The sequence below is a fragment of the Moschus berezovskii genome, chromosome 12 (genome assembly GCF_049115385.1).
Source record: "Moschus berezovskii isolate FMDL1 chromosome 12, NW_MosBer_1.0, whole genome shotgun sequence".
Classification (NCBI taxonomy): Eukaryota; Metazoa; Chordata; class Mammalia; order Artiodactyla; family Moschidae; genus Moschus; species Moschus berezovskii.
Genome location: NC_142471.1, coordinates 81,511,597 through 81,538,966, shown reverse-complemented (window position 1 = coordinate 81,538,966; position 27,370 = coordinate 81,511,597). Strand labels below are relative to the sequence as shown.

The window sequence follows — 27,370 nt, the reverse complement described above, 5'->3', positions numbered from 1 at the left end:
TTTGGAGAATGCTTTATTAATTTTTAAAATAATTTTGTAATTATTATAGCTGGAATTTATGGTTTATGTCAAATACAGTACAAAGAAAAGTGCATGCAGATAAATAATTCAAAACTATCAAAATGATTTTAATATATAAAGATATAAGTAAGAAAAATCATTTAATTAACCTGAAACAACTACTTTTCAAAGTTACTTCTTTTGGAGGTGGGCGAGAATCAATCTTCAGATTAACAACTAAATTATAAAAAGACTAAAACCACTCATAGAACTACTAAAAGCAGAGCAACAAGAGTGGGTTCATGTCTAATGAAATGACAGAGAAAAAACAGAAAATGAGTATAAGAAACCAACTGTAAGGCTTAATGAGATTTTGATGATCAGGATTAATAATAAAAGATTTAAAACAAAGAAATGCACAGAAACATTGAATTTCAGTTCTTTAACAAGATATCTAGGAAAATTATAAAGATAGCCACCCAGATTTGAGATTTCATATATAAGACGTTCTAGAAAAAATAAAAATATTTCTTTTTATCAGAAAGGTACAAAAGACAAATATTCTATGGGCTCTATTTTAAAGCTTCCACAAAATTGTCATTTAAAGGTTGAACTTTTATGAAGATTGATAAAATGCAAATCAGCATAGTTGATAATAATATTGGTTGCTTTACTAACACAACACTAAACTTCAAAGGGAAACCTGCAGCAATTAGTTTCACAGCACAAATTTTTCCCACAAAAGTTCTATAAAGTAATTTTTACTTACAATTGGCATTGATCACCTTTTATTCCTTTAGTTGTGCAGAAACATTTTCCTGTGTGCATATGACAAATATTTGCATGGCCACTGCATGTACAAGCTGTAAGTCAAAACCAAAATGATATTGAATATTCCCCATCACAAACATGTACATCACATTTCAGGGAAGATTTTATTATCTTATTTTTAAAATCATCGATTATCCTCTTGCCATCCAAAATCAAGGGTTATGACATGGGTTATTTTTAATTAAAAGGATGTTAATTTACTCATTTAAAATTTTTTGTGAAAGGCTTCAAAGTCTTTGGAGTATCCTTAAGTCTAGTGTGGATCTAAGTATTTATCTCATCCTTTTTTGGACGTTTTTCCATTTCTAATTTGGTACATCTACTTAATAAAATGAATTTCAAAGAGCACAAGATCTTTAGTTAAACAGCTTAGCTACAAAATGCACATCAATAATCACTAGTATGTTGATCTCGGGCAATTTATATAACTTCTCTAGTCTTAGTTTCTTTGTCTTAAAAAGCAGGGAGACACTCTTGGGACTTTTTGAGAATTAAATGAGATAATGTATTTTAAATTCTGAACACATATCAAGCACTTAATAAATTTAACTATTACCTCCACTACTGTTACCACTGCCAATAATAAAATAATAAAGTTTTTTGTACTGTATAAAAAGTTTATTTGCCCAAAAATCATTCTTTTAAACTTCTAAAGTCGTTCTCAGTTTCAGTATCCAGAATACTACCTGAAACATGCCACAGTATAATGGTTATACACAGTCTATTTGGTTCATATGAACTCATTTCATTTCCTTACTCCACATTCCTTTCTTAAAGATCAGTGCTCCAAATATTTAGGACACAAACCTCATACTTCATTGTACCCAACAAAGCAGCCAGTAGGTTCTAGATTCTACAAGGGGGCATCTTTCTTGTATCTGACCTTTCCTTTCCACTGTGATAGCCATCATTCAAGTCCTGTCACTTACACTCTCTGACTGATACCAATACAGTTCAGTAACTGATCGATATTCCACCTTCAGTTCAGCTGCAATTTCATTCCTCAACCTTCAGACATATTTTAAAAAGATAGGGCCGATCATGGCATTAGGCCTTTCAAAAACCTTTAATGAGAACTATTGAGTTTCTGCACACAATCAGCTCGTTAAACAATCCTACTGATAAAAATGAAATTATTTAGCTTTTTCCTGATTTTCATACACGTTTAAAAATGAGATAATGAGTCACTATTTTGATCAAAATATAAAATACTGTCACATGGAATTATTTGCTTGTGCATTCAGGATACCTATCATCTTCTGCCTCTTTTTAAATTATTTTAATAGGATCCATTAGAACGTTATAATTATGGAGATAATCGTCATCCCCACATTTATCCCCACTGAGAACCACTGATCTAATTAATATGTAGCCCTAGGATATAAAATCTATGTGGCAAAATATTGAAGAAACTAAGTTTCTTATTGCTTATGATCACTTGCTTTGAAAAACACATAATTAATGTACAGTAAAAACATACAACCCTACATACACACAAAAAATAATTCTGGTAGAAGTTAGATTTTTATGAACCTCAGTGTGCTTTCTTCAAGAGATGGGATTTTCTTTCAAGATTTTCTTTCTTCAAGAGATAGGAATACCAGACCACCTTACTTGCCCCCTAAAAAATCTGTATGCAGGTCAAGAAGCAACACTTAGAACTGGACATGGAACAACAGACTGGTTCCAAATTGGGAAAGGAATACGTCAAGGCTATATATTGTCACCCTGCTTATTTAACTTATATGAAGAGTACACCATGGGAAATGCCAGACTGGATGAAGAACAAGCTGAAATCAAGACTGCCAGGAGAAATATCAATAACCTCAGATGACCCATATGGCAGAAAGCGAAGAAGAACTAAAGAGCCTTTTAATGAAAGTGAAAGAGGAGAGTTTTGTTGGCTTAAAACTCAACATTCAGAAAACTAAGACCATGATATCCAGTCCTATTATTTCATGGCAAATAGGGAAACAATTGAAATAGTGAGAGACTTTATTTTGGGGGGCTCCAAAATCACTACAGATGGTAACTGCAGCCATGAAATTAAAAGATACTTGCTCCTTGGAAGAAAACTTATGACCAACCTATATAGCGTATTAAAAAGCAGAGACGACTTTGCCAACAAATGTCCACCTAGTCAAAGCTATGGTTTTTCCAGTAGTCACGTATGGACGTGAGAGTTGGACTATAAAGAAAGCTGAGCACTGAAGAATTGATACTTTTGAACTATGGTACTGGAGAAGACTCTTGAGAGTCCCTTGGACTGCAAGGAGATCCAACCAGTCCATCCTAAAGGAGATCAGTCCTGGGTGTTCATTGGAAGGACTGATGCTAAAGCTGAAAGTCCAATATTTTGGCCACCTAACGCAAAGAACTGACTCATTTGAAAAGACCCTGATGCTGGGAAAGACTGAAGGTGGGAGGAGAAGGGAATGACAGAGGATGAGAAGATTGGATGACATCAATGACTTGATGGACTTGAGTTTGAGTAAGCTCCAGGAGTTGGTGATGGACAGGGAAGCCTGGCATGCTGCAGTCCATGGGGTCACAAAGAGTCGGACACAACTGAAGTGAACTGAGGTTTTCCTTATTAGAAAAGATTTCTACTTAACAGTGTTTGTCCTTCATGAATAATATGTAAATAGATCAGATTTACGTTTGTGAAGAAACTCTGGAATCTCAATGCGTGAGAATTACAGAAATGAATGACAAGGTACAGAAATGCAAGGAAAAGGAAATTATCGTGAGCACAAAAGGAACTCAGATGTACTGATGACAGGTAACATCATAAATAGTAAATGAATGTAACATGGTATCTTTTAATATTAACTTGAAGTTTCACAGTAATACTATTTGTATTCAGAACTACACTAAAAAACAAATGATATACATTAATATTTTAAAACTTGGGTAAACATTTAATTTATCCTTATGGCAGAGCTAAATAATGTCATACTTGCAGTGTTTCTTTAAAGAATTATCATTGTATAGTAACTTTAATAATTTCTGAGACAGAAAAAAATTGTGTTAAAATACTTTTCAATGTAAACTCATTTTGAGTGAATTCCCTTGAGGTGTTATACTTTGGGCTAAAATGGCACAAATGTATTTTAAATTCAATTGTTTAAAATGTATATTTTATGACATGACAATGTTGAAATTATTCTGTTGTTGTCAGCATTTGAGGTTATCTTTTTATGCTGAATAAGCACCTATAAAACCATCATACTGTGGCCTTTTGTTTGGTAAATTTTATATGATGATGATTTTACAGCTTAGATAACAGTAGAGGAACATTATGTGGTCACATGGTATTTATGTTTCCCTATAATATAAATTTTCAATATCAACTTGTAACCAAAACTGAAAAATAAGAATAGGAAAACAAATGCTATAAAAGTTATTCAAATAAATTGTATATAAAGAACACACTTTAGAAAACTGAAATCAAACAGTAGTTATTGACAGTATTTGTTTCAAAGTCAGTTTTCATGCTTAGAGCTTTAATTTCTATGTCATTGCTATTTCTCACAAACACACACAAGTTCTGGGAGTTGGGAAATCATCTTCATTTAATTTTCTTTCTACATTTCCAACATAATTATACTTGATATTTAGTAGATACACCTTCAGTTCAGTTCAGTCGCTCAGTCGTGTCCGACTCTTTGCGACCCCATGAATCACAGCACGCCAGGCCTCCCTGTCCATCACCAACTCCCAGAGTTCACTCAAACTCATGTCCATCGAGTCGGTGATGCCATCCAGCCATCTCATTCTCTGTCGTCCCCTTCTTCTCCCGCCCCCAATCCCTCCCAGCATCAGAGTCTTTTCCAGTGAGTCAACTCATCGCATGAGGTGGCCAAAGTATTGGAATTTCAGCTTTTAAAGATACACATTAGGTTTCACATTTAGTAAGAATTCTGGCAAAGACAAATATTCAAACACCCACATGACTTAAAATTATATTTTCCTTCTTATATTTTTATTTACAGTTCTAAGTCCAAATATTCACCATCTGTGGCTTATGCAAATGGGAAAAAAACATAGTTGCTTCTCTCTGATAGAAATAAATATGAAATGTTGATATCAGTATCTTAGCAATCTGATTTTTCTCACTAAAAACTCAAAAATTACAACTATTATCACATATTAACCTGTTGCTCAGAGTATGATTTTGTTTTCTTCTGGAAAGATAAGTCTCATAATTTAAAATATGTCATTTCATTTACAAGATTACTTTGTTTACTTGGGATATTGGGCACCTATATTTGCCTAAATACAGAGTAAATAAGAAATTAACAAATGATTCTTTCCCCAACAAGCAGAGTACAGTGAAACTCAGTTATTCTGCCCTTGTTCCAGTTGTTGGATGCTGCTCTGGAGCTACTCTGAGAATATGACGGTGAACAACAATCTACAACTTAAGGACTGGAACTGCCAAGTAAATGGCACTGTTTTGAGGATTTAAATTACAGACTGAAAAGTCTGAAAGTGCCAAGAGGGCTATAAGTTTCATATTTCACATTTCAAAGCCATCTAACATATTGAAAAATGAAAAAAGAAAAAAAAAAAAAAACTCTGAACCATCTGTTTAAGAATTAGTAAACTATATCTGTGAGGCCAAGTCCTCATTTCCTATTTTTAAATGGCGCGTAATGGCAAGCCACTCCAGTACTCTTGCCTGGAAAATCCCATGGATGGAGGAGCCTGGTAGGCTGCAGTCCGTGGGGTCGCTAAGGGTCGGACATGACTGAGCAACTTCACTTTCACTTTTCACTTTCACACATTGGAGAAGGAAATGGCAACCCACTCCAGTGTTCTTGCCTGGAGAATCCCAGGGACGGGGGAGCCTGGTGGGCTGCCGTCTATGGGGTCACACAGAGTCGGACACGACTGAAGTGACTTAGCAGCAGCAGCAGCAACTTGAGAACAGTTTCTACATATTGAAACAATTGAGAAGGAGGAGAAGTTGAAGCTGGAGGGAAAGAGGAAGAAGAGGAGGCAGCAGTAAAGCAACAATAACACCTGGGTCAAAAAAATAATTATTTACTCTCTGATCCTTTATAGAAAAAAAAAGAATTGCCAACTCCAGAAATGTAATCAGAAAGCCTGGAGTCACATAACTTGTCAGTTTTACATTCTGAATGAATGTTAAAAACTAAGATCTCATTTAAAACCAACAAGGGGCTTCCCTGGTGGCTCAGTGGTAAAGAATCCATATGCCAAGGTAGGAGACACAGGCTCAATCCCTGATCTGGGACGATCCCAAATAGTGGCAACTAAGCTCGAGTGCCACAACTACTGAACCTTTGCTCCAGAGCCCAGGAGCCACAGCCACTAAGACCACACACCACAACCACTGAGGCTGGTGTGTCCCAGAGCCCGTGCTCCGCAACAAGAGAAGCCACTGTAAAGAGAAGCCTGCGCGCTGCAATTAGACAGCAGCCCCTGCTCACCACAACTAAAGAAAAGCCCACACAGCAACCAAGATCCAACACAGCTACAAATAAACAAATAAAATGCATTAAAAACAAAACAAGGTTTTGGTTTTCCTTTTTGACAGAAGAGGGCCAGGCATAAACACTGAAAAATTTTGACCAAAATTAATTTCAACCCAACTGTTCTGGAATTGCATTTTTAATATCTTGTATTTAGGTTGGATGAATGAGTAACTTTAGTCATATTTCATTTTCTAACACTAGCAAGATAAATTTCCTAATCATTACCATTAGTTTTTGACCTCTTCAACTTTGACTTCTTATATTTTCTTTCTTTAATCTGTAGCTTTCATTTAGTTAAAAAAGTAGGGCAAAATGTTAATATCCTGGGCTAGAGAAGAGGCAAGAATGCCACATATTATCAGAATCTATTCACACACCAAACATCAATAATAAGTGAAATACCAGGAGTTTTTTCCCATATTCAGCTCTACCACCAGAAATTACTGCTTGGCTCAAGTTCAAATAATAAATTCCAAATTACTGTATTTTTATCATGTCTCTTTTCAAATCTGCAATGCTTGCAATAAGATTATTTTTAAAACTAGCACTGAATTGTAAAAACATAGATACACAGGTAAATACATAGATGCACAGATATATACACAGATAAAATTCACAGGCAGACAAAAGAGAGAAGAGAAAGCTTTTCACTGTAGAAAAAAAATCTAACTGATATTGTAGAAAGGATGACAGGATTAGAAAATCTCCATCTGGAAAAAAAAAATCATAAAAATAGTGGATAAAAGTTTGAAAAGTAATATGATATTCACATAGTCTCAAAGTATCTCCTACAAGACATTTTTCCATTAAAGGAGAAAATAGTAACTTCACAGTGAAGAAATCTGGCAGACACCACTTTAACCAAATGTTCATAGTGAACACTACCATTTACTGAATGACGACAGCATGTAACTCCTGATATGGTGAGAAGAATTTACTATAACTACATGGGTATTTCTGCCAAAAGTGTAAAATCAAATGTTATGCTGAAAAAATGTCACACAAAGCCAAACTGTAGTGTATTCAATGTTGTCGGAGTTCAGTTACCGTCATGTCGATTCTTTGTGATCTCAAAGACTGTAGAGACATGCAAAAATAGGCCATACAGGTTTCCTAGGACACCCTAAAGCAGAGGAATCTATGAACCTTTCCTAAACTGAAATGGTGTAAAACAAAGGGTATATTAGCACAGGACACATCTTGCTAAGAGTGTACAAAACAAATCAAGACAAAGCACAGATGCTCCCAGAAACAATTCTAAGCTACAGCAGCTTGATGCTGAGATGCTGAGGGTAATTCCCAGGGAAGGAGTTTGGTGGTGCCACTCTTGTAGCTTGGGGGGCTTGCTGTTTCTCTAACTGTTCAGTCATTCAGTCATATTCGACTCCCTGTGACACCATGGACCGCAGCACGCCAGGCAACCCTGTCCTTCACCATCTCCCAGAGCCTACTCAAACTCATGTCCATTGAGTTGGTAATGCCATCCAACATCTTGTCCCATGTTGACCCCTTCTTCTCCTGGTTCCAATCTTTCCCAGCATCAGGGTCTTTTCTAATAAATCAGCTCTACACATCAGGTGGCCAATGTATTGGGAGCTTCAGCTTCAGCATCAGACCTTCAGTGAATATTCAAGGTTGATTTTCTTTAGGGTTGCCTGGTTTGATCTCCTTCCAGTGTAAAGGACTCTCAAGAGTCTTCTCCAGTGTCACAATTCAAAAGAATCAATTATTGAGTGCTCAACGTTCTTTATGGTCCAGCTCTCACATCCATACACGAATACTGGAAAAACTAGAGCTTTGACTATACGGACCTTTGTCCACAAAGTAATGTCTCTGCTTTATAATAGCTGTCTAGGGTGGTCATAGCTTTTCTTTCAAGGAGCAAATGTCTTTTAAGTTCATGGCTGCAGTCATTGTCCGCAGTGATTTTGGAGCACGAGGAAATAAAGTATGTCACAGCTTCCATTGTTTCCCATCTATTTGCCATGAAGTGATAGGACTGGAAGCCATGATCTTCGTTTTTTGAATGCTGAGTTTAAAGTCAGCTTTTTCACTCTTCTCTTTCAACCTTCATTAAAAGTCTCTTTAGATCCTCCTCACTTTCTGCCATAAGGGTGGTGTCATCTGTGTATGTGAGATTATTGATAGTTTTCCCTGCGATCTTCATTGCAGTTTGTGCTTCTTCCAGTCCAGCATTTCTCATGAGGTACTCTGCATATAAGTTAAATAAGCAGAGTGGCAATATACAGCCTTGACGTACTCTTTTCCCAATTTGGAAACAGTCTGTTGTTCCATGCCTGGTTCTAACTGTTGTTTCTTGACCTGCATACAGGTTTCAGGAGAGAGGTAAGGTGGTTTTGTGTTCCCATCTCTTTAAGAATTTTCCACAGTTTGTTGTGATCTACGCATTCAAAGGCTTAATGTAGTCAGAGAAGCAGAAGTAGATGTGGTGTTTTTTTTTTTTTTTTTTGGAGTTCCCTCGCTTTTCCTATGATCCAACGGATGTTGTTTGATCTCTGGTTCTAAATCCAGCTTTTACATCTGGAAGTTCTCAGTTCACCTACTGTTGAAGCCTAGCTTGAAGGATTGTGAGTATTACATTGCCAGCATGTGAAATGAACAAAACTGTCCACCATTCTTTGGCATTGCCTTTCTTTGGAATCAGAATTAAAACTGACCTTTCCCAGTCCTGTGGCCATGGCTGAGTTTTCCAAATGTGTTGACATACTGTATGCAGCACTTTTACAGCATTATCGTTTAGGATTTTAAACAGCTCAGCTGGAATTCCATCACCTCAACTAGTTCTGTTCATAGTGATGCTTCCTAAGGCCTACTTCACTTCACATGCCAGGATGTCTGGCTCTAAGTGAGTGACCAGACCATCATTATCTGGATCATTAAGACCTTTTCGTACAGTTCTGTGTGTTCTTGCCACCCCTTCCTAATCTCGTCTGCTTCTGTTAGGTACTTGCCATTTCTGTCCTTTATTGTGCCCATCTTTGCATGAAATGTTCCCTTGTTATCTCCAATTTTCTTGAAGAAATCTCTAGTCTTTCCCATTCTATTGTTTCCCTCTATTTCTTTGCATTGTTCACTTAAGAAGGCTTTCTTATCTCTCCTTTCTATTCAATGGAACTCTGCATTCAGTTGGGTATATCATTTCCTTTCTCCTTTGCCTTTTGCTTCTCTTATCAGTTATTTGTATAGTCTTCTCAGATAACAACTTTGCTTTCTTGCATTTCTTATTCTTGGGGATGGTTATGATCACCATCTCCTGTATAATGTTACAAAATTCCACTCATAGTTCTTCAGATACTCTGTCTACCAAATCTAATCCCTTGAATCTATTTGTCACCTCCACTGTATAATCATAAGCAGTTTGTTTTAGGTCATACCTGAATGGTCCAGTGGTTTTTCCCTCTTGTTCAGTTGCTCAGTGGTGTCCGACTCTTTATGACGCCCATGGACCACAGCACACCAGCCTTCCCTGTCTTTCACTATCTCCCAGAGTTTGTTCAAACTCATGTCCATTGAGTCAATGACGACATCCAACCATCTCATACTCCATCACCTCCTTCTCTGCCTAACCTCAATCTTTACCACTGTCAGGGTCTTTTCCAACAAATTGGCTCTTTGCTTCAGGTGGCCAAAGTAAAGGAGCTTCAGCTTCAGCATCAGTCCTTCCAGTGAACACTCAGGGTTGATTTTCGTTAAGATTGATGAGTTTGATCTCCTTACTGTCCAAGGGACTCTCAAAAGTCTACCTCTTTCTTCAATTTAAGCCTGAATTTTGGAATAAGAAGCTCCTGACCTGAGCCACAGTCAGCACCAGGTCTTGCTCTTGCTGAGCTATAGAGCTTCTGCATCCTTTGCTGCAAAAAATACAATCAATCTGATTTTGATGTTGACCCTCTGGTGATATTCACTGTAGAGTACTATCTTGTGTGCAGTAAGTTCTATGTTTAGTAACAAACAGCATCAATGTTACTGGCCTGATTTCTATAACTATAATGTAGATAAGAGAATTCCCAGGTTTTAAAAAATAAATTCAAAATTGTTTGAGGAAAAGAGGGACATCAAGCCTATGATATTTAACTGAGATAAGAAGAGAAAAAACAAATTGGAAAGAATATCCTAAACAACTTTTCTGTGTAAAATTATGCTCCCCAAAATTAATAGACCTTTTTGACTTTGAAAAGATTAAATATATATACACTTAAAAACAGATAATAAAATACACTTTTATGCATTCTACTTGTAAGTCAGTAATAACACGCTAACTGTATTTAAAGAGCTCCTTGTTTTTCTTGTATGTTACTAAGGGTTTGTTTTTATACTTTTGAGTGAAGGGATGTAGTTAACAATGTATAAAATAAAAAATGATTCTATTTCTCAAGAAAATATTAGTCCCTATTTTTAAAAGAAAAGTCACCCCATGTGAAGAATTATCCAAATGCCTTCTATTACCAACAATGGGATTCATAATCACAATACAGCTTTGAACTAGAAGGAGTTAACTGCTGGCTGATAGAAGAATAAACAAAATATACTCTTAAAATCACTAAATATACAAATCATAGGGTATAGGGAAATAAATATTTTTGATGTCAGCTGAAAACATTTATAGGATGATACATTCACTAAAATGACCACCAAATTAATAGTGAAGTGAAATGTAGATGGTAAGCTTAGGGAAGTCAGGCACCAAGATTCTATTCTATTGTCTGAAAAAATAGAAACTGAAAAGAATTATATAAATCCCATTTTCTTCCTTATCCAAACTTCATATAACTCCTTTTATCGGTACTTAATGAAAAATTTATATACAAAATATTGGATTATTACTCAATAAGTTATGAGTACAGACTGAAACACCATTTATAATTATTAAAACTAACCCTCATTTAGAGAAAAACAATATATATACTTTGAGTCAATATTGCTTCTTGCCTCTATTCCTGAAAAATAAAACAAAACTGAAAAATGAACATGCCAAAAATCATAACTGGCTTTTTACCTTTGGCTCTAAAGTGAAACAATTGGTTGAAATGTGAAAGCCAGTAAGTCTGAATTCCACTTTCTCTTGGATTATATGAAAATAAGTAAAACATATCACACAAACATTATATTTTCTTAGTAACTCCTTTAGCAATGGACTAACTGCATACCAAGCATAGTACTACTACCTATGTAATAGGGACACAGAGATAACATAAAATGATTTTTAAAAACATAAGACAAAAGTTTTCTCATCAAGAAGTTCACATTCTACTTAGAAAGACAAGAGAACAATAACTTACAAAAACACTGACAGCTATCACCATGAAGGTACAAACACTGCCTGAAGTTAGGATGGAAAGCACAAGTTTTCAGGCGGAAATTTCCCCTCAGCTGAGATTTGATAAATGCGTAACAGAGTCCAGAGGCATACTAATGTCCAGGAAAGTAAAGATCAGAAAACGGGTGAAGAGCTGGGTTAATATAAAGAAGCGATTGGAGATGAGGTGAAAAGAAACACAATACTGTGGATATCATAGAGAAGAACAAATGATCAAGTAAAAAAAAAAAAAGAGAGAAGGTGATTTATTTAGGAATTATTACAATGGGTTTTGAACTGTGGTGTTGGAGAAGACTCTTGAGAGTCCCTTGGACTGCAAGGAGATGCAACCAGTCCATTCTAAAGGAGGTCAGTCCTGGGTGTACATTGGAAGGACTGATGCTAAAGCTGAAACTCCAATACTTTGGCCACCTCATGCAAAGAGTTGACTCATTGGAAAAGACTCTGATGCTGGGAAGGATTGGGGGCAGGAGGAGAAGGAGACGACGGAGAATGAGATGGCTGGATAGCATCACCGACTCGATGGACATGAGTTGAGTGAACTCCGAGAGTTGGTGATGGACAGGGAAGCCTGGCGTGCTGTGATTCATGGGGTCGCAAAGAGTTGGACACGACTGAGCGACTGAACTGAACTGAAGCTAAAGTAAAGGTAAACACAACCAGACAATGGGAGTTCAACTATGGCTTTGAAATGCGTAAGAGTTGACCACTGTTTATATCTGGGATTCAACAGAAGTTAAGTACATACTTGCTTTACAGCACAAGAATCTGGGAGTCCACATTTGAATTCTGGTCCCAGTTGCTGGCTTAACCTCTTACATGACTCGTTGGACCTATGTCTTTGGTTTACTCCTCTGTAAAATGGATGTAATAGTACATACTTGAAAGAATGCTTAGGAGAGGATGAAAAACATTAGGGAAATTTCTTAGCAATATTCCTGATATAAATAAACTATTAAACATTAGATATATATGTTTTTAATATAATGCTTGGAGCTTGGCTGACTAGGAAAATGTCAGAATCTTAAATGTGGACACAGAGAAAAAGAGAAGTAAAGATATGGTAGAATATGAGAACCATGGTAGGATATTAAACCAGAAATATGACTCAGGATAGAGCATAAAAGGCTTTGAATGTCTTGTCAAGGAGTTTTTTATTTATTTCATAGATACTTTGGAAGCAATGAAAAATTTTGGAAATGGTCATAAAATCACTGAATTTTGAGGGAAGAAAATGTGTCTTTGTCTTCCAATAAAGGAGGTATAAAAGGGGATTAAAAATGGAGAGAGTGCATATAAGGAGGGTAATCGTTCACTAACTCAACAAATATTTAATAAGAATCCATTCCATTTTAGGGCTTCCCAGGTGGCTCAGTGGTAAGGAATCTGCTTGCCGATGTAGGAGAAATGAGCTTGATCCCTAGGTCAGGAAAATCTCCTGGAGAAGGAAATGGCAAGACCTCAGTTTTCTTGCTTGGGAAATCGTATGGACAGAGAAGTCTGGCAGGTTACAGTCCATAGAATCGCAAAAGAGTCAGACACAACTTAGCAACTAAACAACAAAGAACAACACATAACATTTAGGTAGTCTGTAACATCCATCAGCAGGAGAAGAGAAGAGGAATCATGAGGGCCTAAAGTAATACGCGGAATGGAATACAAAGGAGGGTACAGACACCAGACACAACGTGGAGTCGGTTTGGGGCACAAGGGTTGAAGGAAAGGAAGAAATCAGAGGTGCCACAGAAATTGAGCCTAAAGATGCGGGTGAAGGGAGAACATTCTTTTAAATAATAGTTACTGAATTCAGTTTATGAACATTAATGTGAATAATAGTGGCCTTCTACAGAAACATTTAATGAGAAGGCAAAATTAAGCTAAAATTGCTTAATAAAGTAGGCTGTTACACATACAATTTATGCAAAACATAAATTATATGCTAAATATACAATTAAATGTTTAAATAGTTGCTTTAAAGCTTAAAAGCATAGACCATGGTTATTGCAAAATTAGTAAATTTTATTTACTAAAATTTGAAAGAAAAAGCAATATAAAAGGTATAGATAAAATTATGTGTGATTAAGAAAAAAGCTAACACTTACATTCAGGTCTTATATAAAAATGGACCTTTGAAGAAAAGGCATTTCTTCCTAAATAATATGGTAAGATAGATTTTAATATGTTTATGAACTATTTACAGAGAGTATTTTTGCTGGTGCTTTCTTACACCTGCTCTAGGCATTTCTAATATATAATTAACTTCACCCCCATCACTAAGTAGTTTTTGAGATATGAAAAAGTGTGCATGTAAATTGGTATTTAGCTTGATTTTGCTTTTGAAAAAATCTTTAAGTATCAGAAAAAGCTAAATACATGCTGAGAGTTTCTTAGTTAGCCTCTAATTTTCCATAGCATACTAAATAAGTGTTTTATATGTTTTAGAATATGAATAGTACCCCCAATTTAAATTCACCTCTTCATTTTCATCCTATGCCTGTCATTTGAAGCTAATAGGAATTCCTCAAATTTGTAGGTTTAGGGTTAGAGCCATTTTTGTCTTTAAATTATAATACCTTATCTTTATTTTTAAAAAACAAATTGTGCCAGATCCTTGCAACATATAACCTAAGTAAAACATGATGAGGAAGCTAAGCATTACATCAAGCAAAACTAAAGGGAAACATTGAACACTTAGATGGTTTCTATCTTGCCCCCAACAGGTTAAGTATTGTTATCTGGTCCCATCACTTCATGGCAAATAGACTGGCATAACAGTTGCTAACTTTATTCTGGGGGGGCTTGAAAATCACTGCAGAAGGTGACTGCAGTCATGAAATTAAAAGACACTTACTCCTTGGAAAGAAAGTTATGACCAACCTAGACAGCATATTAAAAAGCAGAGACATTACTTTGCCAACAACGGTCCATCTAGTCAAGGCTATGGTTTTTCCAGTAGTCATGCATGGATGTGAGAGTTGGACTATAAACAAAGCTGAGTGCTGAAGAATTGATGCTTTAGAACTGTAGTGTTGGAGAAGACTCTTGAGAGTTCCTTGGACTGCAAGGAGATCCAAGCAGTCCATCCCAAAGGAGATCAGTCCTGAGTGTTCATTGGAAGGACTGATGTTGAAGCTGAAACTCCAATATTTGGCCACTTGATGTGAAGAGTTGACTCCTTAGAAAAGACCCTGATGCTGGGAAAAATTGAAGGCAGGAGGAGAAGGGGACGACAGAGGATGAGATGGTTGGATGGTATCACCAACTCAATGGACATGAGTTTGGGTAAACTCCAGTAGTTGGTGGTAGAAAGCGAGGCCTGGCGTGCTGCGGTCCATGGGGTCACAAAGAGTCAGACACGACTGAGTGACTGAACTGAACTGAAAACCATCGAATAGTTTTTCTTTTCTAAGAAAAATTCCATAAGAGATATATAGTGAACTTACTAACGAAAAGAAAGCATTCATGTGACACACTTCTTGGTCAAAAACTTATAAATCAGAGGTGGAGATATTCTACATTATGTCTAGGAGCCTAAAAACCATTAACCAAATGCAAAAACTCAGAGAAAAAAATTTAGTTGGTAAACTCTGTGTAATAAAAAATGAGCAGGGAGATCATGAGGAAAGTGCCAAAATTGGTCATGCATGGAAAAGTTCCCAGCTCTTAAAAATTCACTGACTAATATCGCTAGTGGTTTCATGAGACAGCCCACAGACAGTTCTTGCAAAAGGAATCTAACAGAAAAGAGGAGTAAACTGCATCTTCTAATAATCCACAATCAAAGGTCATTCTAAAATACCCGATGATATCAGGGCCAAACAGTTTTCATAAACTCTTCTTGTCCTTAAAGTTATTCTTGTCCTTAAAATTCCTTTTATGAGGACAAAAAGGATGAAAAGAGCTTGAAAGATGGAGTAGAAAAAGAAAACAGGGCTACTGAGCATTTGATGGAAAGGAACACCTCTAAAGACAAACAAAGGCTATCAAAGAATTAGTATAGAGACTTCACTGGTGGCCCAGTAGTTAGGACTCCATGCTCCCAATGCAGAGGCCGGCATTCAATCCCTGGTCAGGGAACTAGAGCCCACAGGCCACAATGAAGATTGAAGATCCCACATGCTTCAGCTAAGACCCAACCCAGTCAAATTTTTTTTTTTTTAATATTTAGTATAAAGAGAAGAGAAACTAGCTAAAAATACTACACAAACTGTGCACTGACTGTTTTTTTAACCAGGCAGATGAAACGAGCAGCTCTATATTATTTTAAAAGGCTCTCTCACTTTCTTAAATTTATATAAAAATGTAATTTAAGAGAATCTTAGGTCAAAGTATAACTTCATGACTATACCCTCTGCTAAATATCACCATGTAAATGCAATTACTCATTTAGTGTCCTTGCTTTGAAATATTTAAAATCTCATATTGGCGTCTCTCGGCCACACAGGATGATAACGTATACTCAGAAAATACACATTTTTAACTTTGTTGTGTCAAAATAATCAACAGAAACAAGATTTCCATATCCAATGATTTTTGTTATCTGCATTTTTAGATTATTCAGACCAATGATTCCATTTTGAGAGAATTAAACTCTTACACTTATGAAATGCTCAAGTTCATTTGGCTATAAATTTTCAACTTCTACGAACAATCTGCAACATGCAAGAAAGGTTTAAAATGAAAAAAATCTCTTACTCCAGCAGAGAGAAGGAAGAGTTCATTCATCTTCTTTACTATCCCCAAGTCTCAGAGAATAGCCAGTGTGTTTATTAAAGTTTTAACTATTTCTGTAAAAGCCTGCTATGGACAGATATTAATAGCATGCCAAAAAGAAAAACATAAGCTTTGCTAATAAGAAACAAAGGTAAAAATAGAACTGTCACTATGTTGAAAGAACTCTTTATATCCCAGACTGAAAAATAATTTTCTTTAACATTAATGAAAGTAAAAATATACAGAAAGAAAAGCATATACTATTTAAGAACCTAGAAAAAGAATAATAAACTAAAAGACATAAGCAAATACAAAATCGGATTTACTAAAACAAGTTATGAATGCAATGTTAGAGGAAAAGAATTTATTCGGAACATCAACAAAACCCATTAAACATCTTGCAGTGAACTAAAATAAAAGTAAGACTTAGATGAAGCAAATTATTCATACAAGATTGCATTTTTTAAGATTATTTTTAATGTGGATCATTTTTAAAGTCTCTATTGAATCTGTTACAATATTAATTCTGCTTTATGTTTTGTTTTTCTAGCCACAAGGCATGTGAGATCTTAGTTCCCTGACTAGGAATTGAACCCACACCCCCTGCACTGGAAGGTGAAGTCTTAACCACTGGACCACCAGGGAAATCCCAAGACTGCATTTTTTAAAATGTCTGTATATTTCAGTGTGGAGAGCTTTCTTCTTATAGTACATTTTATGAATAATGAAACCCAAAAAATACATGTAAATATATTAAAATATTTTTAAGATTAATAACATTTATAGCTTAGTTTCTTATATTCAGAGAAAGTTGTGAAAACATGCAATTAATGACAATCACATAAAACTGAAGCTTGTAAACTGCCCTCAATTTCAAGCGCCAACCCAATATTCTCATTAAAACTAATCTCTTAGTCCCTGATTCTGTCATCCAGCTTCTACATAACACTATTAAAACACCTATACAATGTTCAGTTGATCCTAGAACAAGGGGTTTGCTGATGGCAACCCTCTGTGCAACAGAAAAATCCTACATTAACTTGTAGTCGGGCACTCCATATATGCAGTTCCTCCAGAGATCAGGTTCCTCCTACACACAGTTGTACATCCTCTATACACAAGACTCAACAAACTGCACACAGTGCAGTACTACGGTATTTACTGTTTTAAAAATTCGTGTATAAGTGGACCTGAGCACTGTTAAGTCAACTGTATATAAATTTAAGTCCTAACACACTACTTTGCATATAGTAAGTAGTCAATAATTGGGGAACTGAAGAATAATCCTTCATCACAAAGTAATACAGTATACTGAGTGTCGAATCGTTGTAGCACATTGAGCTGTTCAGTTCAGTCGCTCAGTCGTGTCCAACTCTTTGTGACCCCATGAATCACAGCATGACAGGCCACCCTGTCCATCACCAACTCCCAGAGTTCACTCAAACTCATGTCCATCGAGTTGGTGATGCCATCCAGACATCTCATTCTCTGTCGTCCCCTTCTCCTCCCGCCCCCAATCCTTCCCAGCATCAGAGTCTTTTCCAGTGAGTCAACTCTTCGTGTCAGGTGGCCAAAGTACTGGAGTTTCAGCTTTAGCATCAGTCCTTCCAATGAACACCCAGGATTGATCTCCTTTAGAATGGACTGGTTGGATCTCCTTGCAGTCCAAGGGACTCTCAAGAGTCTTCTCCAACACCACAGTTCTAAAGCATCAATTCTTCGGTGATCAGCTTTCTTCATAGTCCAACTCTCACATCCATACATGACCACTGGAAAAACCACAGCCTTGACTAGACGGACATTGGTTGGCTGTTACTCTTATTCAATGAAATTTTCACTTATTTTCTCTACTAAAATGTGTCAGTCAAATGGAGATAATATAGCAAAAGTAATACTGTCCCACAAATATGATTCATATACTTATATTAAAATACTTAACCCTAATGATGTTCTAAATAATAATAATATGCAATATCAGCTTGCATTGTAAAGCTAACATTTGCTAGAAACACGTGTTATTTCCTGTTTATTTAAGCCACACAATAAATTTAATTCCACTGCATTTTGCAGGTGAGCAAAGGGAGACGCTAAGAGGTTAAATAACTACCCAAGGAGACAGTGCCAGTACCAGTACATGAACCCAATCAGTAGGATTTTGAAGCCCAAATACTGAACAATGTTATATTCTTTTATAGCTACAAATACAGATAGACAGACAGATAGACAGATGTGTGTGTGCATGCTCAGTCGTGTCCAACTCTTTGGGACCCCATGGACTGTAGTCCATCAGACTTCTCTGTCCATGGAATTTTCTGGGCTAGAATACTGGAGTGGGTTGCCATTTCCTTCTCCAGGGGTTCTTCCTGACCCAGGCATCACACCCATATCTCTTATTCCTGCACTGGCAGGTGGATTCTTTACAACTACCGTGACCTGGGAGGACAAATAGTTACCAGCACCAGAATAAGTATGTATCAAGGAATCTGACTGAACATTAATAAGAAATAAAATGGCTTAATAATAAAGCACTTTCAATAGTTAATTGCACAAATAGAATAGCCATAAATATAACATAGTTTAAAAACATCAACGAAAGTTTGTAAGTACATTTATATATTTACAACGTTAAAGGGCTTTAGTAGGCTGAATTTTTTAAAAGAATATCTAAATCTACAGTACATTTAAGCCTTATCATTTAAATATAAATCTATTTCTTCACTTCCCTTAATATCACTATGGACTTTGAATTTTAATAAATGCAAATAATAATGGAAAAATGAACTTTTCTCAATGAGGTGAATGAAAAAATGAAGAAATAAACTTTACCTCTCATTTTTTTATAAATTGATTTTAGCCTTTGCCGTATTAAATATAATTCACTGCATGTGGCATATTTTTTATTTCGTTAGATAACTAATGCAGCTATAAGAAATAAAAATGAATTTCATATATCACATCACCATAGAAAAGTTACAGACAGCAAAATATTATTTTGCCAAATCTGGGAAACAAGGAAACTATAAGGAATTATTTAAAGCTTCATAAACTACCAGAGAATGTGCAACAGCAAAAAAAGAAAGATATTTATCTTTCTTTCTCTTTAATTTCTATTGCATTGTACCTCAGCTCTACAGATGTATAATGTCAGCAACAAAAATAATATGAAATAACTGAATTAATCTTAAATCTAGCAGAGAAGTATGATTCCCGAAGGGAAACATATTTCTAAAAGCACTCTGCCTGTCAGAATAATAATAACTTATTTTAATTTAAAACAGCTTTTAGCTAATAGAGTTATTCAAAAGTTCCTTTTGCCTATGTCGGCAAAAAAATTAAAATAATACTTTGGGTAATCTCCATGACATTATATTCTTGGATTATTTGATACACACCAAAGCAGAAGCAATAACAGAAAAAAAGATAAACTGGACTTCATCAAAACTGGAAACTTTTGTGCCTTTAAGAACACTGTCTAGGCAGTGAAAAGACAGCCTATACAACAGGAGAGATTATTTGCAAATCATATATCTGATAAGGGCCTCATAACTAGAAAACAGGCTTCCCTGGTAAAGAATATTCCTGCCAATGCAGGAGACACAGGTTCGATCCCTGGGTTGGAAAGATCCCCTGGAGAAGGAAATGGCAACCAGCTCCAGTATTCTTGTTTGGGAAATTCCATGGACAAAGGAGTCTGATGGGCTACAGTCCAGGGGTCACAAAAGAGTTAGACGGGACTTAGCAATTAAATAACAACAATGACTAGAATATATGAAGAACTCAGGCTTCAACAACAACAAAACCAAATAATCCAAATAAAAAGTGAACAAAGGACTTGAATAGACATTTCTTCAAAGACATACAAGTGTGAAATAGGCACATGAAGAGACCAAAAAAATAAAAAAGAATATTTGTACACCCATATTCATCGCAACATTACTTATAATAGTCAAAAGATGTAAGCAACGCAAATATTCATCAACAGATGAACAGATCAAAAAATGTAGTATACATATACAACAGAATATTATTCAGCAATAAAAAGGAAGGATATTCTGACACATGCTAAAACATAAAAGAACCTTGAAGACATCATGCTAACTGAAAAAAGCCAATCACTCAAGGACAAATTCTGAAAATTTGACTTATCTGAAGTATCTAGAGTAAGCATATTCAAAGCGACAGAAAGTAAAAGAGTGGCTGCCAGGGGCTGGTGTTGAGGAATGAAGATTTATTATTTAATGGTTATATAGTTTTAGCCTTGAAAGGAAAAAACTTTCGAGATGAATGGTAATGATGAACACACAGCAATGTGAATGCACTTACTGCAACTAAACTACACACTCTTTGAAGGAAAATTTTATGTTACGTACATACCACAATTTTTAAAATTATTTTTTAAATGGTCAAGAACTTGAATAGACATTTCTCCAAAGACTATATACAATGGCCAACAACTTCATCACTTGTCATGTGGAAAATACAAATCAAAATGGCAATGAGAAATATTTCTACACCTATCACCACAGCTAGAAGCTTTTAAAAAATGTGAAATGACAAGTGTTGGCAAGAACATAGAGAAACTGAAATCATCCACAGTATTGATGGGAATGTGAAATCATGCAGCCCCCATGGAAAACAATTTGAACAACTTGGCAGTTCCCCAAAAGGTTAAAAATAAAATTACCAAATGGCCCAGAAATTCCTCTTCTAGTTGATACTTAAAATAACCAAAACTTGAAATCCCCCCAAAAAACATATGCAGTAATGTTCTCAGTAGCAGTATTCACAATAGCCAAAAAGTGGAAGAAAAGCAATGTGCATCAATAAATAAATGGGTAAAACTATTGTGGTACATGTATACAATGGAATAATATTCATCAGTAAAAAGGAATGAAGTACTGATAGATACTACAACAAGAATGAATATTAAAAATATTATGGCTAAGTAAAAGAAGCCAGTCACAAAGTCACACATTTTATAATACCATTTATATGAAATATTCAGAATAAGTAAATACATAAAGAAAGCAGATTAGTGATTGCCAGGGGCTTGGGATAACTGCTTAATAAATATGATATTTTCTTCTGGAGTGATGAAAAAATTTTGGAACTTGATGGAGCTGATGGTTGCACAATATTATGAAGGTACTAAATGTCAGTGAATTGTAACCTAAAATGGTTAATATTATGCTATGTGAATTTGACCCCAATTTAAGAAAAAACCTCTAAAAGTGGGGTTATGGGTTGAAGCAATATATAAATAACAGAAAAATATTAAGCAAATTACTTCACAAAATCCCCATGCACTATTACATAGGCATTAAAATAATTTGGAGAGCATAAATAAAATAACTTTTAAAAGTAAATTAAAACAATTATATATAAATATTTGAAAGGTTGAAAACACATATAAATTGCAATATAAAAAAAACAAAAAAACCCAGAGATGGTTTTTTTCCTTAAAGTCATGGAAACAAAGCATTTATATGTGTGTGTATGTGTGTGTGCTCAGTAGTTCAGCCATGTCTGACTCTTTGCTGTCCATGGAATTTTCCAGGCAAGAATACTAGAGCGGGTTTCCATTTCTTACTCCTGGGAACTTCCCAAACCAGGGATCAAAGCTGTGTTTCCTGCATTGGCAGGCAGAATCTTTATCAGTTGCACCACCTGGGAAACCCTATTTTTAATCATAAAGAAAATCTCATGGACGGAGGAGCCTGGTAGGCTGCAGTCCATGGGGTCACTAGGAGTCGGACAAGACTGAGCGACTTCACTTTCACTTTCATGCATTTAAGAAGGAAATGGCAACCGACTCCAGTGTTCTTGCCTGGAGAATCCCAGGGATGGGGAAGCCTGGTGGGCTGCTGTCTATGGGGTCGCACAGAGTCGGACACGACTGAAGTGACTTAGCAGCAGCAGCAGCAATCATTATCTATCTAATCTATCTGAAATACATTTTTTGTCCAATGAAATTCTTGGCTAAAGAAAATTTAGAAGTAAAAAGCTTTAGAAAACAGGATGGTTCTTTTTACTCAACAAACATAAAATAACAAAATATAATACTATGATTATAATAGACAAGCTCTGAATTTTTTTGATTCCATTGTACAGATATCTCCTGCAGCTTCTCTACACATTGAACACAGAACTAAGCTATGGCTTTTGGCTAAGGGTTCCTGTATCCTCCCTGTTCACATTAGCACTACTTCTGCATTGATAGTCAAGAGTTAGGTCTACGAATCAGATATTTCTTGCCTGTTAGTAGTAGTATAATCTTGAGCATTTTACTTAACTTCTTTGTATATTTGGCTGTACCTAAAAATGGAAGCAATTGTGATTCCTCCCTTTCAGTTGTCTTGAAATGAGACAATAAATATAAGCTATGAGTACAGTACCTCAAGCACAGAAAATGCAAGTGTCAACCAATTCATGTGTTAGAGCCTCAATCTGGGCAGAGCAAAATTTCCATTCAGCAGAAATGAATGGAAACCTGGTATCGCCAGTTTCATTGACTCTAAGACATAGCTCATCATTCTGTCTTTCGGAACTCTGAGGGATTGAGGGTGGGAGGAGACGGGGACGACAGAGAATGAGATGGCTGGATGGCATCACCGACTCGATGGACATGAGTCTGCGTGAACTCCGGGAGTTGGTGATGGACAGGGAGGCCTGGCGTGCTGTGATTCATGGGGTCGCAAAGAGTCGGACACGACTGAGCGACTGAACTGAACTGAAAGAACCATGAATCACCCTAGGACCTAAACTAAGAGACTGATTTAATAATTTTAGGGAGTGGCCTAGACATCCATATTTTTAAAAAAGCTCTCCAGGTGTTTTTAAAATCCTGGTAGTGTTAACTTTTTGTCTAGATCAGCCTCAGGCCCAATTCTCCCTAAAGATTCATCTTACCACAGCTTTTCTGTGAGTGCTATTCAGACACTCTTCGTTTAGAAAAAGTAGATTAAAGATTTAAGGAACAAGGACCAACTTAGCAATGAAGAAGGATTATTGAAAAATTACAATTTGAAAGAAACTTTTTTAAAGAAAGACCAAATTTTCTTTTTAAAAAAATAGGAAGAAAAAAGTAGCAAGACAGAAAAAGAAAATAGGTAAAAGGATTTCAGGATCAAAAAAATGAGATGGTAATAGTTAGCACTTACAATGCTCTTTTAATGTGCTTTAATTCCTATTATTCCTATGTGCCTCCATTACACATGATCTCATTTGATCTTTAGGACAATCCAATAAAGTATTATCATTTCACTTTTACATATGATAACAATGAAGCACTCTCTAAGGTTAAGTGAATTAACCAAAGCCATACATTTAAACAGTAGCAGAGTTGCAATTTCAGCCAACGACTGATTCCAAACCCATTCTCTTAAACTTTATGCTATATCACCTTGTCAAAAACAAACAAAAACTTACCAGATATATGGCATACACAAAATCTTTATTTTTTATTTCTAAATTAAAATGTAAAGTGATCACTTACTATTATTAAAAATAAGTTATAAGCAGTGATTTTTTTCAGAATACTGAGATTACACATAATTTCTAAATTTAATTTGTCTGCATTTGCTAAGTTTCCTATAGCAAATATAATTCATTTTCAAATGAGAAAAAGTAGGAGTTTCTTAAAGAAAGTATATCACATAATTTTTATAGTTCATAGTCCTCAATAAATACATATTATCTTCCAAAAATACTCAGACAAGGGAAAAAACACAAGAGGTACATCTTTCTTAATGTTCTTTCCTATAGTAAAAATACGTTGAAGTGAAAGAAAAAATAATTACCTGTACACTGTCCTCCATTGGTTGGATCTCCATAATAACCTGGCAAGCAGTCTTGACACTGCTTTCCTGTGGTAAGATTTTTACACTGTTCGCACACATTATTATTGATGCAAGTGCTATGTCCATTACACTGGCAAGCTAAAGAAAATAGTAAAAAGAAAAAAAAAAGTTGATAATATCTACATAACAATATCAAGTATAACTACCATAAAGACAAAGAATTTATGTCACAAATCTGAATGACAGCAAAGTATAAATGGCATTTCCCAAGTGTTTTAACTCTTTTTTTTTTTAACATACATCTCAAAATATTAACATGGGACAAATTTTGCCTATGATCTATAAAACATAACGGTTAAAAATTAAAATGAAACATAAAAGTTATAACTAAGGAGAGAATGAAAAGTCAAAGTGTTATTCGCTCAGTCATTCGACTCTTTTCAACCCCAGGGACTGTAGCCCACCAGGTTCCTCTGTCCATGGACTTCTCTAGGCAAGAATAATGGAGTGGGTAGCCATTCCGTTCTCCAGATCTTCCCAAACCAGGGATCAAACCTGGGTCTCCCAAGCTGCAGGCACATTCTTTACCATCTGAGCCACCAGAGAAGCCCAAGGAGGGAATACATTCTAACATATTCCTTAAAGATGCATGTGATCATTATGTCTATTAAGTTAACACAAGAATAAATAACATAGCTCTGATAAAGATACTAAAATGCATCAACTGTCTTTAGGTATAATAAAAAAGGATCAATAAAAACAGAAAATTGTGTGATGCTAAGGCCTTACTTCAAGAAAATATATTAGCGTAAAATTTATCATAGTACTTTTAAATTAATTTGTATAAATGTTTATCTTCTTTGGCAAGAAAAGCTTCAAGACTTACTAGGAATTTTACTTGAAATGTGAACTAAAACAAAAATTTGCAGCAGAGATATTTTATATCTTCGTATGAGATCTAATATATTTTCATATTAATATTTACAATAGAATTTTAAAATTTCAGATGAGAAGTAAAGTTTATATATGAAAGTTCTTGTTTATTGTCTACTGGGGGCACAATATTAACTTACTTTGGTAACTTTTTGTAGAAACATCATCATCATTTTCATCATTATTACAACTATGCATTTAATTAGCGCCCTCACCTCAAACCAGGAAAGCCACTATTAAATGGACTGCAACAGTCTGTGCTGTTATCTATTCTGCTCTGTCAGTTCACGAACTGCATCAGTTTTCTTAAATATTATAACTACTACCCCACTGTAAGACAGAATACCAAGTGGTATACATGAATTTCATAATTTAATCCTCACAACAATTTTGTATTGAAGATACTATTCTCAGGGTTGTTTCCAAGATCAGGAAGCCGGGATTAAGCAACACATCTAATCAGCAGCAGCAACAAATGCACAATCAGGATGTATGAATCAAAGATTAGATATTAAATTTCACACACTCTATGTAGAAAATTTGAAAGAGGGAAACCCCAAGAGACTAGGTCATCAACATGAGTTAACATCAAAGGGTAGAGGAAAAGAGTAAAAAATAAATACCTATATCTTACAGAGATTTTCAGAGGCATAATTCTACTGTAACATAGTATAAAAATGACATGCAGCCATCAGGGGAAAATGTACAATAATTTTACTCCTATTAAAACTGAGAGAATTACCATATAGTTTTCAAACTTTATATTATAAAACAGCTAGGAGAAAATTTAATAACAATAAAGACATTCATAATAAATTAAGTAAAATAGGAACTCAAACATCATATTTAAGTGAAGTGAAGTGAAAGTTGCTCAGTTACGTCTGACTGTTTGTGACCCCATGGACTATACCAGTCCATGGAATTCCCTAGGCAAGAATACTGGAGTGGGTAGCCTTTCCCTTTTCCAGGGGATCTTCCCAACCCACGGACCAAACCCAGGTCTCCCGCATTGCAGGCGGATTCTGTACCAGCTGAGCCACAAGGGAAGCCCAAGAATACTGAACTCAGTAGCCAACCCTTCTCCAAGGGGTCTTTCTGACCCATATCTAGAATGACCACAATTACGTTTTGAAATGTATAAATATGCCCATGGAAAATGGTGGTTATCTTTAGTTAGACTTTTCTACAGCATCAATTTTCTTTATGGAGAACTTTAGTAAGATTTTTCTACATCATCAATTTTCTACTATAAATTTGTATTACTATTATAATAAGAAAAAATAATGATAAGAACTTAAATTTTTTTAATTGTGCTTAAAATTTTAAGTCATTTTTTATAGAAAATTTTATGTAAGGCCGCTAGGGTTGATTCACTCATGTTAAAAACAAAATGCATTGAGTTCTCACTACATGTAAAGTATCATCTGAAAAAGTCAGAATAAGAGATAGGTTACTACAAGTATTTTATGAAAACCCTGGCTACGTTTTTTTCATCAGAAACATAAATGCCTTAACTTCTGAATAAAATTACTAAATTTAGTAATCTCATCTAATATCCTCCTCAAAGATTACCAGTGAAATAATAAGAAAACTTGCCAGCAACAACAGGAATTGTAGTATGATGTTGTTGTTGCTGTAGCTGTTCAGTCTCTCAGTCGTGCCCTACTCTATGTGACACCGTGGACTGCAGCACACCAGGCTTCCCTGTCCTTCATCCTTTCCCGGAGCTTGCTCAAACTCATGTCCATTGACTTGGTGATGGCCAACCAACCATCTTGTCCTCTGTCATCCACATCTTATCCTGCCTTCAGTCTTTCCCATCATCAGGGTCTTTTCTAATGATTTGGCTCTTCACATCAAGCGGCCAAAGTACTGGAGCTTCCACTTCAGCATGAGTCCTTCCAATGAATACTCAGGACTGATTTCCTTTAGGATTAACTGGTTGGATCTCCTTGCAGTCCAAGGGACTCTCAAGAGTCTTCTCCAACACCACAGTTCAAAAGCATCAGTTCTTCAGAGCTCAGCTTTCTTTATAGTCCAACACTCACATCCATATATGACTACTGGAAAAACCATAGGTTTGACTAGACGGACTTTTATTGGCAAAGTGATATCTCTGCTTTTTAATACACTGTCTGGGTTTGTCACAGTTTTTCTCCCAAAGAGCAAGTATCTTTTAATTTCATAGCTACAGTCACCATCTGTAGTGATTTTGGAGCCCAAGAAAATAAAGTTTGTCACTGTTTCCATTG

The 27,370-nt window shown here is 35.6% G+C and overlaps 1 protein-coding gene across 2 annotated transcripts in view; it reads right to left on the bottom strand.

Moving 5' to 3' along the window:
- The window catches only part of ATRNL1 (attractin like 1), an 843,932-nt gene that overhangs the window by 586,975 nt on the left and 229,587 nt on the right, over window positions 1–27,370 (bottom strand). For both annotated transcript variants that reach the window (XR_016038801.1, XM_055424575.2), the window contains exons 19-20: window positions 24,186–24,323; window positions 770–863 (exon numbers count right to left, since the gene is read on the bottom strand). Coding sequence is in view for 1 of the 2 variants with exons in the window: in XM_055424575.2 (XP_055280550.2) it covers window positions 770–863; window positions 24,186–24,323 (232 nt within the window). In the remaining variant the exon portion in view is untranslated. The remainder of the gene's footprint in view (window positions 1–769; window positions 864–24,185; window positions 24,324–27,370) is intronic.